Source organism: Oratosquilla oratoria, chromosome 12, assembly GCF_046742065.1.
Source record: "Oratosquilla oratoria isolate Oo_2021 chromosome 12, ASM4674206v1, whole genome shotgun sequence".
Taxonomy (NCBI): domain Eukaryota; kingdom Metazoa; phylum Arthropoda; class Malacostraca; order Stomatopoda; family Squillidae; genus Oratosquilla; species Oratosquilla oratoria.
Window position 1 is genome coordinate 67,792,149 of NC_134788.1, and position 12,887 is coordinate 67,805,035.

The 12,887-nt window shown below is 39.1% G+C and overlaps 1 protein-coding gene across 5 annotated transcripts in view; it reads right to left on the reverse strand.

The window, feature by feature from the left end:
- LOC143031974 (uncharacterized) overlaps positions 1-12,887 on the reverse strand; it is a 98,559-nt gene that overhangs the window by 56,870 nt on the left and 28,802 nt on the right. For all 5 annotated transcript variants that reach the window (XM_076196378.1, XM_076196379.1, XM_076196377.1 and 2 more), the window contains exon 5: positions 8,193-8,400. In XM_076196378.1, the coding sequence (XP_076052493.1) occupies positions 8,193-8,400 (208 nt within the window). The remainder of the gene's footprint in view (positions 1-8,192; positions 8,401-12,887) is intronic.

A 12,887-nucleotide genomic window follows, 5' to 3' on the forward strand; every position in this document is an offset into this window, starting at 1 on the left:
CTTCTGACAAACCTCACACAAAGAATTTTAGATGGCATCAATTCAGATAGGCCCCACCACAGAACACTTCTTATAACATTGGACATTAGTAAAGCTTTTGATGCTATCCCCCGCCACAACCTAACAAATAAAATATATAACACAGACATGCACAATAACACCAAAAGATGGCTGGCCAATTATCTGGCAGGCAGGAATGCTCATGTGTCATATAATGGCCAATCATCGCACATCAGAAACATTAAGAACGGAGTACCACAGGGCTCAGTTCTATCCCCCACATTATTTAATCTATACATGCATGACTTACCCACACCAGACACCTCAGAAATACAAATCTCTTCCTACGCAGACGACATAACAATCACATGCACACATCGTAACACAGACAAAGCTGCAGAAATAATCCAGCCTTACCTTGACACACTCAACACATGGTTCATCACAAACAGACTCAAAATAGCTCCAACCAAATCTACAGCAACACTTCTCACCAACTGGACAAAAGAACACAAATACATACCTCATCTCTACATCAACAACACTCTAATACCACACACAAACACACCAAAAATTCTTGGTGTAACATACGATACATCCATGTCTTTCAAACAACACCTCACAAACATAAAAAACAAATGCACACCTAGACTTAACGCACTTAAGTCAATCACTGGAACAACATTTGGACAAAACAAAGAAACTAATATAACAATATACAAACAATGCATACGCTCAGTGATGAATTATGCGAGTCCTGCATGGGCTCCTAATCTCAGTGAGACACACCACAACACCCTTCAAATCATACAAAACAAAGCCCTAAAAACAATTACAGGCTGCACAAATACATCACCTACAGACCATTTACACCATGAAACAAAAGTCCTCAAAGTCAAGGACCACCTCGACATGAGAGGCACACAAACACTTGCTGCAGCCACCACAAACACATCACACCCGCTACACTACATAGCAGAACACCCACACACACCAAGAAACATTAAAACTACACCCAAAGACCTTTATTACACACAGATACTCTCTTCTCTTCCTCCACAACCACCAAATACCAGCCTCCGGAAACATATTCATAATCATATCACTCACCGCTCCATTAACACACTGAAAGACAACACACTGCTGCATGCCAGACCCCCTGATATCCACCCTTCTGAATCCTCTCTCCCACGTAAGGACAGAGTCCACTTGGCCAGACTGCGATGCGGTCACCACCCAGCACTTCTAAGCTACCAGAAGAGGCTGGACGACCGTGTTGTGAACAGCTGCCCAGGATGTAACACTTCACCCCATACCATACAACACATAATGGAAGACTGCATTATACACAATCATGCACGCAAACAACACAACATACACTCTATAAAGGATTTGTGGGAAAACCCAGTTTCGGCTGTGGCCTTCCTTGAGGAGACGGGACTGCTCGGACAGTCTAGGGAACGACAACAACAACAACAACAACTAGGTTAATTCTGTATTAACACTTTTTTAATGCTGAGCAATAACCTAGGCAATACACTTAATCCCCATTATACAAGACTTCTACTTCCAAGTTCTCAAAGATTTAAATAAAATCCTTTTGTACCTTGCACCTATAAATGACACAACAATGAGGAGGGACTTCAAGTAGGGCTGTTGACACTGCTGGAGAGACTGAAGGCAGTGGAAGGATCCAGAAATTCAACACAGTCTAGGACTCAACATAAGAAAATCCATGTGAACAAGTTGGATAAACACGGCAAAGGAAACATGGACTGGAAGTGAAGCATGCACGCATCCAGTATGCTCACTCCTTTCAGAAAGTCAATAGACGAAACATCAGGAATAAACGCTTCACTTCCAGTCCATGTTTCCTCTGTCGTGTTTATGCGACTCAACGTGAGATTCAAATCCTCTTCACTTACCCCACCTCCACCTGGAGATGCCTTGAGGGGTTAGTACCTGGTCTCTACAACTAGCCAAGACTCTCACTAGCACTCATTTACTTCCTTCTGATCAGTCTTAATTTATCATTTACTTTATTCATTGTGTTGATTTATCTATTTATTTTTCACTTAAGGGGGTACGCAACACCTTGGGGGGGGGGGTGAATTTGGTCAAGATATAGCATTTTTCAAAACTGTTCAAAATGTTTGTATACCATTTAGAAATAAATCCCGACAAATAATTTTCCAGCAGCGCCAAATTTAAATGTCTTGGGCGGGGGTTTAAATGAACGGAGTTAAAGGCGCAACCCACACTAGAGGGGGGGGCGTGCCACTTAGGACCTTCAGGCGCATCGAAGAACATTGAAATTCAATTGAATTTACGCTCGCCCAATGCTTCAACGGCCAGTATGAGGGTGGAGGGGAAGGGAGGAAGGTGGAGGGATAGCTCTTCCCAACTTAGAGCTCAGCTGGACGTCAGTTACCTACTAGCTTTGAAAGAAAAAGTACGCATGTCTCATGAGCTTTCCTGGCAATATATTACCTTAGCTAGTACATATTACTCATTAGTACAGTCATCATGGGTAGCAAAAAGAACATCTACAATGACAAAAAAAACAGTTAAAGATGGCAAACAGTCAAAGACGACTAGCCTAGACCTCACCACCTCTCACTCCACCACTGCCCTCACTTCCACCTCTCAACATATGTAGCCAGGTTCTACTCCAAGTACTTTATTCATCTCAAATACAGCAAGAAAATTAGATATTAGTTATGAAATTGTACAGAGGGGAGATAAGAATGAATGTGAATGTATGATTGTGGAGAAGAGTAGTTTTTTGCCGTGGATAAATTCGCTTGTTAGATGCCAGTGTGGTGAGAAGATGTATGTTGAAGTGATAGGAGAATGTGGAATGGTGAAGACATTTCAGGCAGAATGAAAGTTGTGCTCTGAAAAGAGCAAATGGTGTACTTCACCAGGCGGTAGAAATGAGTTAAGAAATACATAACAGAGTTGTGGAGGCCGGCTTACTCTGTGGGGATGTTGCAGTACAGAAAATGTGCATGGCAATGAACATGAAAATGATACATCACAAGACATTTGGTAAACTTTGCCATCATATTATAGAGACCAGCATAAAGAAGTATGAGGAACTCTTGGAAAAAACAAGGGAACATGTACATGCAGCATTAGAAAAGGAAGACCCAACTTTACCGGAAGTAAAAGTTACTATCGATGGTTCGTGGAGTAAGAGAGGATTCACTTCCAAAGGCACCCACTGCTGGTTAAAATAAACCTCTTTCCAATGATTTAGATACCCCGAAGACCCCCAGCAGTGAGGTTTCATATGAAGAAACCAACAAATGTGCAAAAAAGCAAATTATATGATGGTGTCGTCTGTGCATTGCCACTACTGTGATATACTTCTACTTTAGTTTTTCATTATCTAAAGTACTTATAATTAAAATATGTTGATGATTTTTACTGTACTTATCCATTATATAATAAGAATTAAGCCATGAAAAAATCAGTCAAATTGGTGAAACTATAAGCAAGTTACAGATATATTTATATTTCAAGTCGCCATATCTCCGTTCGATATTCTTTTACATTTTTTTAATCATAAAAAATCTAAAATACATCAGATTTAGATGAAACTTACAGAAAATATTACATTTAGTAACTGCTAGGGCCGGTCATTCGAATATTTTGAATAAGATGAAAGAGTTAGGAGTAGTAATGGAAACGAGACAAAAAAAAATGTAATTTTTCACAATTTTTGCCGGACATTAAAATTGAAATGCCTGTATGCAAAAGTATAAAGGAAATTGTTCAATTACTCAATGACTGGCCCTAGGTGTGCCTACTGACTAACCATAACCAAAATATAAAACAAATTGTTCCACGTATTATGATGCTGTGCATTTTTAAATGTTGCTACTGGTATATGTACATGTGTACATACATCATTCTGTTTCACCTAAAATGTAGGCAACATGGATACCTATTTACCTGAGAAGTTTCATCTCTTTACTCTAAATAGTTTAGAAAATGACCCCTAGGTGACGCGTACCCCCTTAAGTAAGTCAGTACTTTGGAGCCTTCCATCCAACACCTAGCCAGTGACATCCACACCAACCAAGGCCTTTACACATATCTAACATGCACAGAATTATGAGAGGTGTAGAAGTCCTTGATAGAGATGACTTACTAAATTGGGATAAGAGAAACACAAGAGGACATAGAAAGAAATTAAAAAAAAGACAGTTATAGAAGAGACCTGAAAAAAAAAAACAGCTTTCCCCACAGAGTGGTGGATGTAGGGAACTTACTAGATGAAACAATAGTGTGTGCAAAAACAATACAAGAATTTAAGAGCAAATTAGATATCGCGAGGTACAGAGACAGGACATCACGAGCATAGCTCCCCTTCCCATAAGATACAACTAGATAAATACAAACAAAATATACAACACAGACATGCACAATAATACCAAAAGATGGCTGGCCAATTATTTGGCAAATAAAAATGTTTATGTGTCATATAATGGCCAATCATTACACATCAGAAACTTAAGGAATGGAGTACCTAGGGGCTCAGTCCTATCCCCCACACTGCACGATATACCCACATCCTCATACTCCATACTCTTTTTATGCAGATGATATAACAATTACAAACACACACCATAACATAGACAAAGCTACAGAAATACTACAGCCATACCTCAACACACTCAACACCTGGTTCACTACAAATAGACTCAAAATAACCCTAAACATATCCACAAGCAGAACACAAATACATATCATGCCTCTTTATCAATAACATCCCCATACCACACACACACACACACACACACATTAAAATTGAAATGCCTGTATGCAAAAGTATAAAGGAAATTGTTCAATTACTCAATGACTGGCCATTATGGCCTTGGATCATGTGGGCGGGGAGTTGTGGGTGTGTGTGTGTGTGTGTAAGGTCGCAGCATTACCCATAGATCGATCATGCATGAAGTCTGAGTTCTCATTCAGGAGGGTAATAGCTGTTGATCACGAGCCCAGCGCATGATCCAAGGCCATAATGGCGAATCACACTATTCAGAACAAAGCATTAGTGTAGGCCTTATGGTCTCTTATAGTAAAAGAGGACATGGAAAGAAAATAAAAAAACATAGCTATAGAAGAGAACTGAAGAAAAACAGTTTTCCTCATAGAGTTTTGGACACTTGGAACAAACTGGACAATGGAATAGTATGCGCAAAAACCATTCATGAGTTTAAAAACAAACTAGACACTGCAAGATACAAAGGCGGGACATCACGAGCATAGCTCCCCTTCCCGCAAAATACAACTAGGTAAATACAAAGGTAAATACACACACAAGATCCTTCCCATAACATACAATACACCCATATCATTCAAACAACATATTGCAAACATGAGAACAAAATGTGCACCTGAAATAAATATGTTTAAATCAATTGCAGGAACAACATTTGGACAAAACAAAGATCCTACCACTAAAGTATACATGTATACTCAGTGATAAATTATGCAAACCCCACATGTGTCCCTAACCTCACTAAGACACACAACACCCTATGAAGTGGTAGCATTTGTGGCTACCACTACGGTTGTCCAAGTCAAAATCCCACCCAGGGCTGAAATAATTTCAGTATCGCTGCACTGCGAGTCATTACTCTAACTCTCGTGGGTGGGGAGTTGTGGGTGTGTGTGTGTGTGTGTGTAAGGTCACAGCATTACCCATAGATCGTTTATATATGAGCTCTGAGCTCTCATCCAGGAGGGTAATAGCTGTTGATCACTAGTCCAACACATGATCCAAGGCCATAATGGTGAATCACACTATTCACAACAAAGCATTAGTGTAGGCCTTATGGTCTCTTATAGTATCTTCATTCTTTTGTTCTTATGTGTGTCCTCAAAGTTAAGGATCACAGTGACATGAGAGGCACACAAACACTTGCTGCAGCCTCCACAAACATAGCCTACCCACTACACTACATGGCAGAACACCCATACAAGCCAAAAAAAAAAAAAAAAAATCAAAACAACACCCAAATACCTATATCACACACAATACTCTCTTCTCTTCCTCCACATTCACCAGATGCCAGCCTCCAAAGGTATATCCATAATCATATTGTGCACTGGTCCATCAACAAACTGAAACACAACACATTCTTGCATGCCAGAACCCCTGATATCCATCCTTCTGAATCCTTTCTCCCCAGAGTGGATAGAGTCCACCTGGCTTGGCTGCAATGTGGCCACCATCCAGCCTTTCTAAGTTACCAGAAGAGGCTGGATGACAGCATCACAGATAACTGTCCAGGATGTAACACTTCACCCCATACTATACAACACATTATGGAAGACTACATTGTACACAATCATACATGCCAGCAACACAATATACACTCTATAAGGGATTTGTGGGAAAATCCCATTCCAGCCATGGCATTCCTCAAGGAGACAGGATTGCTCAGCCAGCCTAGGGAATGACAGTAACAATGCAACATTTCTTTTCTGAAAGATCTATAGGAGGGCTTAAAGACCACTGCCAGTTGTTATAGGAGTACATTTTTCAAAAAGACAATTCCAAGGTTTGCACACTTCGAGTGAATGCTCTCACAAAGCACCAGCCTGTAAAAACTGGTATTCCTTTAAGGCAGTAGAGTAATTATTATGAAGGAAGTTCCAAAAGTAATGCCTATTTTTTTTTTTTTTTTTTTTTTTTTTTCCCACCAAGGGACCCAAGAGAACTGTTTATAGCATTATCATGATGACTGAGCCTTCATGCTCATAACCTAAAATTTTCATATCTGTAGCATATATTGATGGAGTGACAGTCTAATAAAGTAACCCCTGTCACAGATGTATGTCAGAAGCAGAGATGCATCACTGAATTCCTCCATGCATAAGTGGAACCAATCGACATTAATTGGCAGTTAGTGAATATTTACAGAGCCAAGGCAGTTGATGTCAGCACAGGAGATGGGTTCGTTGATTCCGGAGTGATGACAGATGTGAATGAAAAACTGCACTCTGGACGGCCATGCGCAGACCCTTGCTCATTGCTAGTAAAAGTGCATTGAGAAGGGGGGTGATTACATGGAGAAATAAATTCTGGAGCAAAAATATCTGCTCATTTAAATGGTGCTACTCCAGTCTTCCTAGCTCTTCAACTTTTTTAATCATGAGTAAAAAAATTAGGAAGCATTACTTTTGGAACTACCCTTGTATATATGAATTAATAAACATCCACCAGAAAGTCACTGTCACACTTGATTATCTTGTTCTGGTTGATACCATATGCTTTTATTTATGTAAAAGAAACCTCTACTCCTCAAGGGTTAATACATGCTTTACTAACATTAGAAAGAAAATCTATTTATATACCAAAAGTCTTCTCCTTTGCATGGGATTTAGTCAGCCAAGACATGCACCCACCCTCCACCCATCCCACACCCATCCAATCGCTATTTGATTTACCTTTTATCTTAGTTCTTTGTGGATGAAGAGCCATTCCTACCCCCTACCCCAACCCACCCATTGCCTGGATCAGAAGCAATCCAGTAAGACACAGCATCTCCACAGCAGGGACCCAACAGCTGAAACTGGTTTACCCTCACTACCTCATTACACATAGTGAACCTCCTCCCTCATCCACTCAGAAGTGATTTGAGAAATCAAGCCCTTCAGGGTGAATCAATTCATCATTCATTCACAACCATTTTCCACTCACATATATCCCTTGCCCTCTCTCTTCTCTGCTCAACAGATATTCCTCTTTAACCTCTTCTATATCATGATGCCTTTGTAGGTGCTATGAGGTGCAAGTGGGTATATGAAGATGCTGGCATTGGCATTCTGATTAGATTTATTTTGTAGTTGTAGCTGAGTGACCCCCAAATTCGGTGAACTGTCATGATCACATTTTCTGCGTTATTATCATTCAGAGTAAAAGAGAACTAGTAAATCAGTAGTGATTTTATACTTTCAAAGTGGGTATTATGATGCATCATCGAATCATTGTACATCAGGCATCCAATGTTCCGCAGGAGAATTTGACTCATATTATAGAGATTGACCCAAGGCCCCATCTCATATCTCATTCTTGGTCTTTCCTTCAAGACCAAAGACCCAAGAAAATATATAAGTACATTCTCAATATATGTAAAAAAACTAGATAGTTAAAAAAGAAAAGTACTTGCCTGCAGTTGCATAGTCCCAGATTGCTAAAGCTCCATAAGAGTGTAACAGTGCTGAAACTTTCACGTCGTCTATGGACACTCCAGTGACATTGCTCACTGCAGTCATACATCCAATCAATTGTCGACAGCTACTCTTGTGGCGTTGCAGCTCCTCCTCCAGGTGTGTCATGTCAATACTTCCATTCAAACACTCACGAATACGGACGACCTAGTTTGTGTGGATTAAAAGCAAATATGATTAGGCTAGTTACTTCTTTTAATGACATAAAATAACCTATTTTCAATATCGTCACCCTCATAAAGAAATTGCCTAAATAATTTTTCGCCAATTTCTGGATTATTATTATTATTATTATTTTTTGTTTTTTTTTTCAAAATCAATTTTTCATTGCTCCCTGTGGTACAATTCCCAATGTTTTATTTAGTGTCTGAGTAGGTTAAAACTATGTTAGGAGGAACATTACGTACATTTATAAAATAGAAAAACAATTTTTTTTTCGATTTCCTGAAAAGTTAGACAAATGACTTAGGCACTTTCTTTATGAGGCTGGCGATATACAACACATTCATGCAATTATGGCAAATACTTTAAATCAAATATGAACTATGAGTTAAACAACTGAAAGACCACCAATGAATTAGTCAATCAAGCAATCTGTTGCCCCAAGACTTCCTTGCAGGAGACTCATTGTTCCAAAGTAACTGGCTACAGCCATTGAATTGGCCAACAAGTCACTTAACCCATTAAACTCTGATGACAAGATTCTTGTCATTTGGTCAAATAAAACAAAAAATCATAAAACACCAGAAAAAGATGACGTCAATCCTCGCTTACTGACGTAATATTTTTCTGGTGTTTGATCAAACATTTTGGTGTTTTATGATTTTTTGTTTTATTTGACCAAATGACAAGAATCTTGTGGTGTAGATACAAAAAACCGGATATGGTAGGCCTCGCGCAGGCCCGTATATCCGAATATCATCTGATGCGGCTTGATCGCACGAGGACTGACGTCATATTTTTCTGGTGTTTGATCAAACATTTTGGTGTTCTATGATTTTTTGTTTTATTTGACCAAATGACAAGAATCTTGTCATCAGAGTTTAAAGGGTTAAGGACAAAATATTTCTTGTCTGTGTAAGACTAGAGTAAGGCAATAAAAGATGATGTGTTAGGTGTCTTCCATGTTATGATTGCAACTGACACAACATGCTTCTAGGACCAGGCATACCCTGTACTGAATTATTGAATGGGAAATGAGACAATTATGAAATTAAAAGAATTGGATCTGAAAGTGCTGATCGTTGACAAATTCTCACACAACAAATATATCAGTGAGATTAAGAGTACGACATACAGATTTTTTATAAATTAATTTATCTTTTTACTAAAGAAAAAAAAAAAAAAGAATAAAATAAAGAGACAAAACCTCCCAAGGAGAGCTCCTTTCCTGTATACTACAATTAGGTAAATACAAACATAAATCCACAAAAAAGCCTTTTCCCCCTTGTAAGGAAAGTGACTAAGTCAAAACATGCACACATGCAGGTACCTGTCATTGGTCCTGAGTTTCTTAAAAATATACATTTTTGTAACCTCCACCTGCTAGGCCAATCTGTCAATAGTGATGCACAAGATGTCACCACTGTGTCCTGTCAAGATATCTCATTTTCCATAACATTTTCCAATCCTGTTCCTCTTTTCTGCAGCATTTTATATATATATTTTTTGTCATCATCCTTAGCTTTCATTTTGGTGTTCTTCTATCTGGTAATCAGTTGTATATTCTCTTTGGCGACCTTATCTCTTCCATTTTCATCAGATGGTCTCCCTGGATTACTTATATCATTGATCCTACTCCAAGTTCTCTAAATATATCCATGTTTCTTTTCCTGTCTCTTTTTGTAACTATATATCATCTGTAATATTTTCATTTCTGATGCTCTTATCTTGTTCTCAGTTTTACTAGTTGAACAATGTCATGAGCAACATTATCAAGTTATTCATGCTGAAATGAAAACACTTCTTGCCTCTGTGGTACTAATTTCATCAATCAATTCCTTCCTAGCAAAGCACAAGTACCATTTGGAGTAATTACTAATGGAAGTTCAAAAACCTTTTCCTTGTAACTAACCTTAAACCTTATCTCATCAAGAGGTTTAACTTTTTCTCCTGAATACGTCACAAGACATATATTTGAGAGTCTTAGCTCCATTGCATGGAAATATTTATCATACCAATCTTTTGGAGCTACGGAAATGGCACAACCTGTATCTCAATGCATAGAAAGGTCAGTATTTTCCTGTTTCATTGATACATTTATAGGAGCAGAAGAATCTGTACTACCTTGTTCAGCATTCACAGAATGTATTGTATTTTGAATTTGTAGAATTCCTTCAGTCTCTTCCACTTGAACATTATCAACATTTCTCTTGCAAGGAGCAGCAATGTTGCACTTGTAACACACAGAAATACAAAAACAGCACTTATCTCTACGATACCCTGCCTTTGCACAGGCCAGACACACATAACTTGAAGTAATTAGAGCAGAAGCAATAGAAATCTATCTTGAATTCCCAGCAGGAGGGGAGGACCTTCTTGAATTTCCAGCAGGAGGGGTAAACCTTGAATTTCTATCAGGAAAGGAAGATTTTCTGGGCTGTTGTATCTGGTGCACATTTGCATCTTCTTCAGGATCCTGTGCTTGTACTTGATGAACAGAACTTGAACTTTGGAACTGCAGGGTCTCAATTCCAGCAACTTCTTGAACCTGTGTTATTTGTAAACATTCTTCAAAATTTCTCTCAGCAGTAATCAGCTTCTTCAGTGTCTCAGTGCTTTGAATTCCACTAACAAATTGGTCTCTTAAGGCTCATGTAAGGAACTGGCCAAAATCACAAGTGCAAGCCATGTGCTCCAGCTTGGGAATGTACTCTACAATGGTTTCATTGGGATCCTGTACATATTGATGGAATTTGAATGTTTCAGCAATGTGAAGCCTTTTTGGTTGATAGTGACCCTTTAATAAATTTGTAATCTCATCTTGAAGTGGCTGGTCATTTTTCCTAAAACTGTAATAAGAATAGCAACTATTCTTTTTTTCATCTGCCTTTAACACAGTTTCACTTGCATTGTCGGCATGAATCCCAATCTTATTTGCACAGAAAAACTTATCTAGTCTATCCATTGCTTCATCATCCCACCACTCACAACTCTTCCATCCTCCTTGTTCCACACACCATCTTTGCACACCTTGCACACCCTCATTCCTCCACTTCTACTTCTACCCTATCCTTCATCTCCTCCCACTCAAATTCAGTGACCCTCCCTCTCCGTCCCCTCATCCAGAAAAGGAGAAGACGGGGAGAAATCCCTTTGGGCTGCGTCAATTTTTTTCTCATACATACTTCCTCATCCCCCATCTCCCAGCCACTCCCCCTCATGCATCACAGCATCATCCATACACAACCCCTCTCCATTCACCCCTATCTTCTTCCTCTCTCATCCTTCCTCCACAGACATTCCTCTCTTTTGTAATGCCCCTGTCACACTCCTACCCCATTTCACATATGCTCTCCTTTTTGCCTCTTATATTTTATGCTTTACTTCTCTTTTCTTTGTACCTCTCATATGATTCATCCTATTTTGCAACCAATCTGTGAATGTTCAATTCTTCTCTTTTACAAATTCTTTGCTTCTTCATCCCACCACTCACTACCCTTCCTTCTATTTCCTCCCATCCTCCTAGTTCTACACACCATCTCTGCACACCTTGTGACTCTCTCCTTCAAACATCCCCATTCTTCTTACACTCCTAGTTCTACTCTATCTTTCACTCCCTCCCACTCTTCTCTCAGCTTCTTCTTGTACTCCTTTTCTTTCTCATTTAAGCAGTTTACTCTAAGCACCTCCCTACCTTCTGTCCTTTTCCTCTTTCTCCATCTATCCTCCACTCTCAACTTACCTTCCACCAAAAAATGATCTGATATTCCCCCACTCTCTCCCCTAAGAATATGTACATCCAAAACTCTTCCTACTCTTCTCCTGGTTACCACTATATAGTCCATTAAAGCCCTATCTACCACCCTTCCATCCACCACCCTCTCCCATGTGTACTTATGCTTGACTTTCTTCTTAAACACTGTTTAAGCTATTATCAACTCTCTAGACCAGGGGTGGGGAACCTTTTTGTGCATGAAGGCCACCTTACAATTCATCGTCCCACATAGAGGCCGCACTGAACATTTTTTTTTTTTTTTTTTTCAATTATTTTATCCCTTTTTAGGGGACGGTGTAAGTTTTCCACCCACCTCCCTAAAAATTCAGTTAAAAAATATTTTTTCAATTTTAAAAATATACGCATGTATAAAAATAGTTCCAATTTCTGGGAGTGACATCACTGAACACGGTTACCTTTGCTTTTGTCTATGTGTGTGGTGTACATTATAAGTTTCAGGTGTATAATGATTTCAGACTTAAAAAATATTCAAGGTCTTTTAAAAAAAATATGTATATCAAAGGCCGCAGAAGGCCGCACTTGATGGCCCGGAAGGCCGCAGGTTCCCCACCTCTGCTCTAGACACATCACCATCAACTCTCCATCACAACTTTTTCTTGGCACTCTACACTTCCCAACCACTCCATCTATTGTTTAATCTCCTACCTTAGCATTGAGATCTCCCAATACCACTATA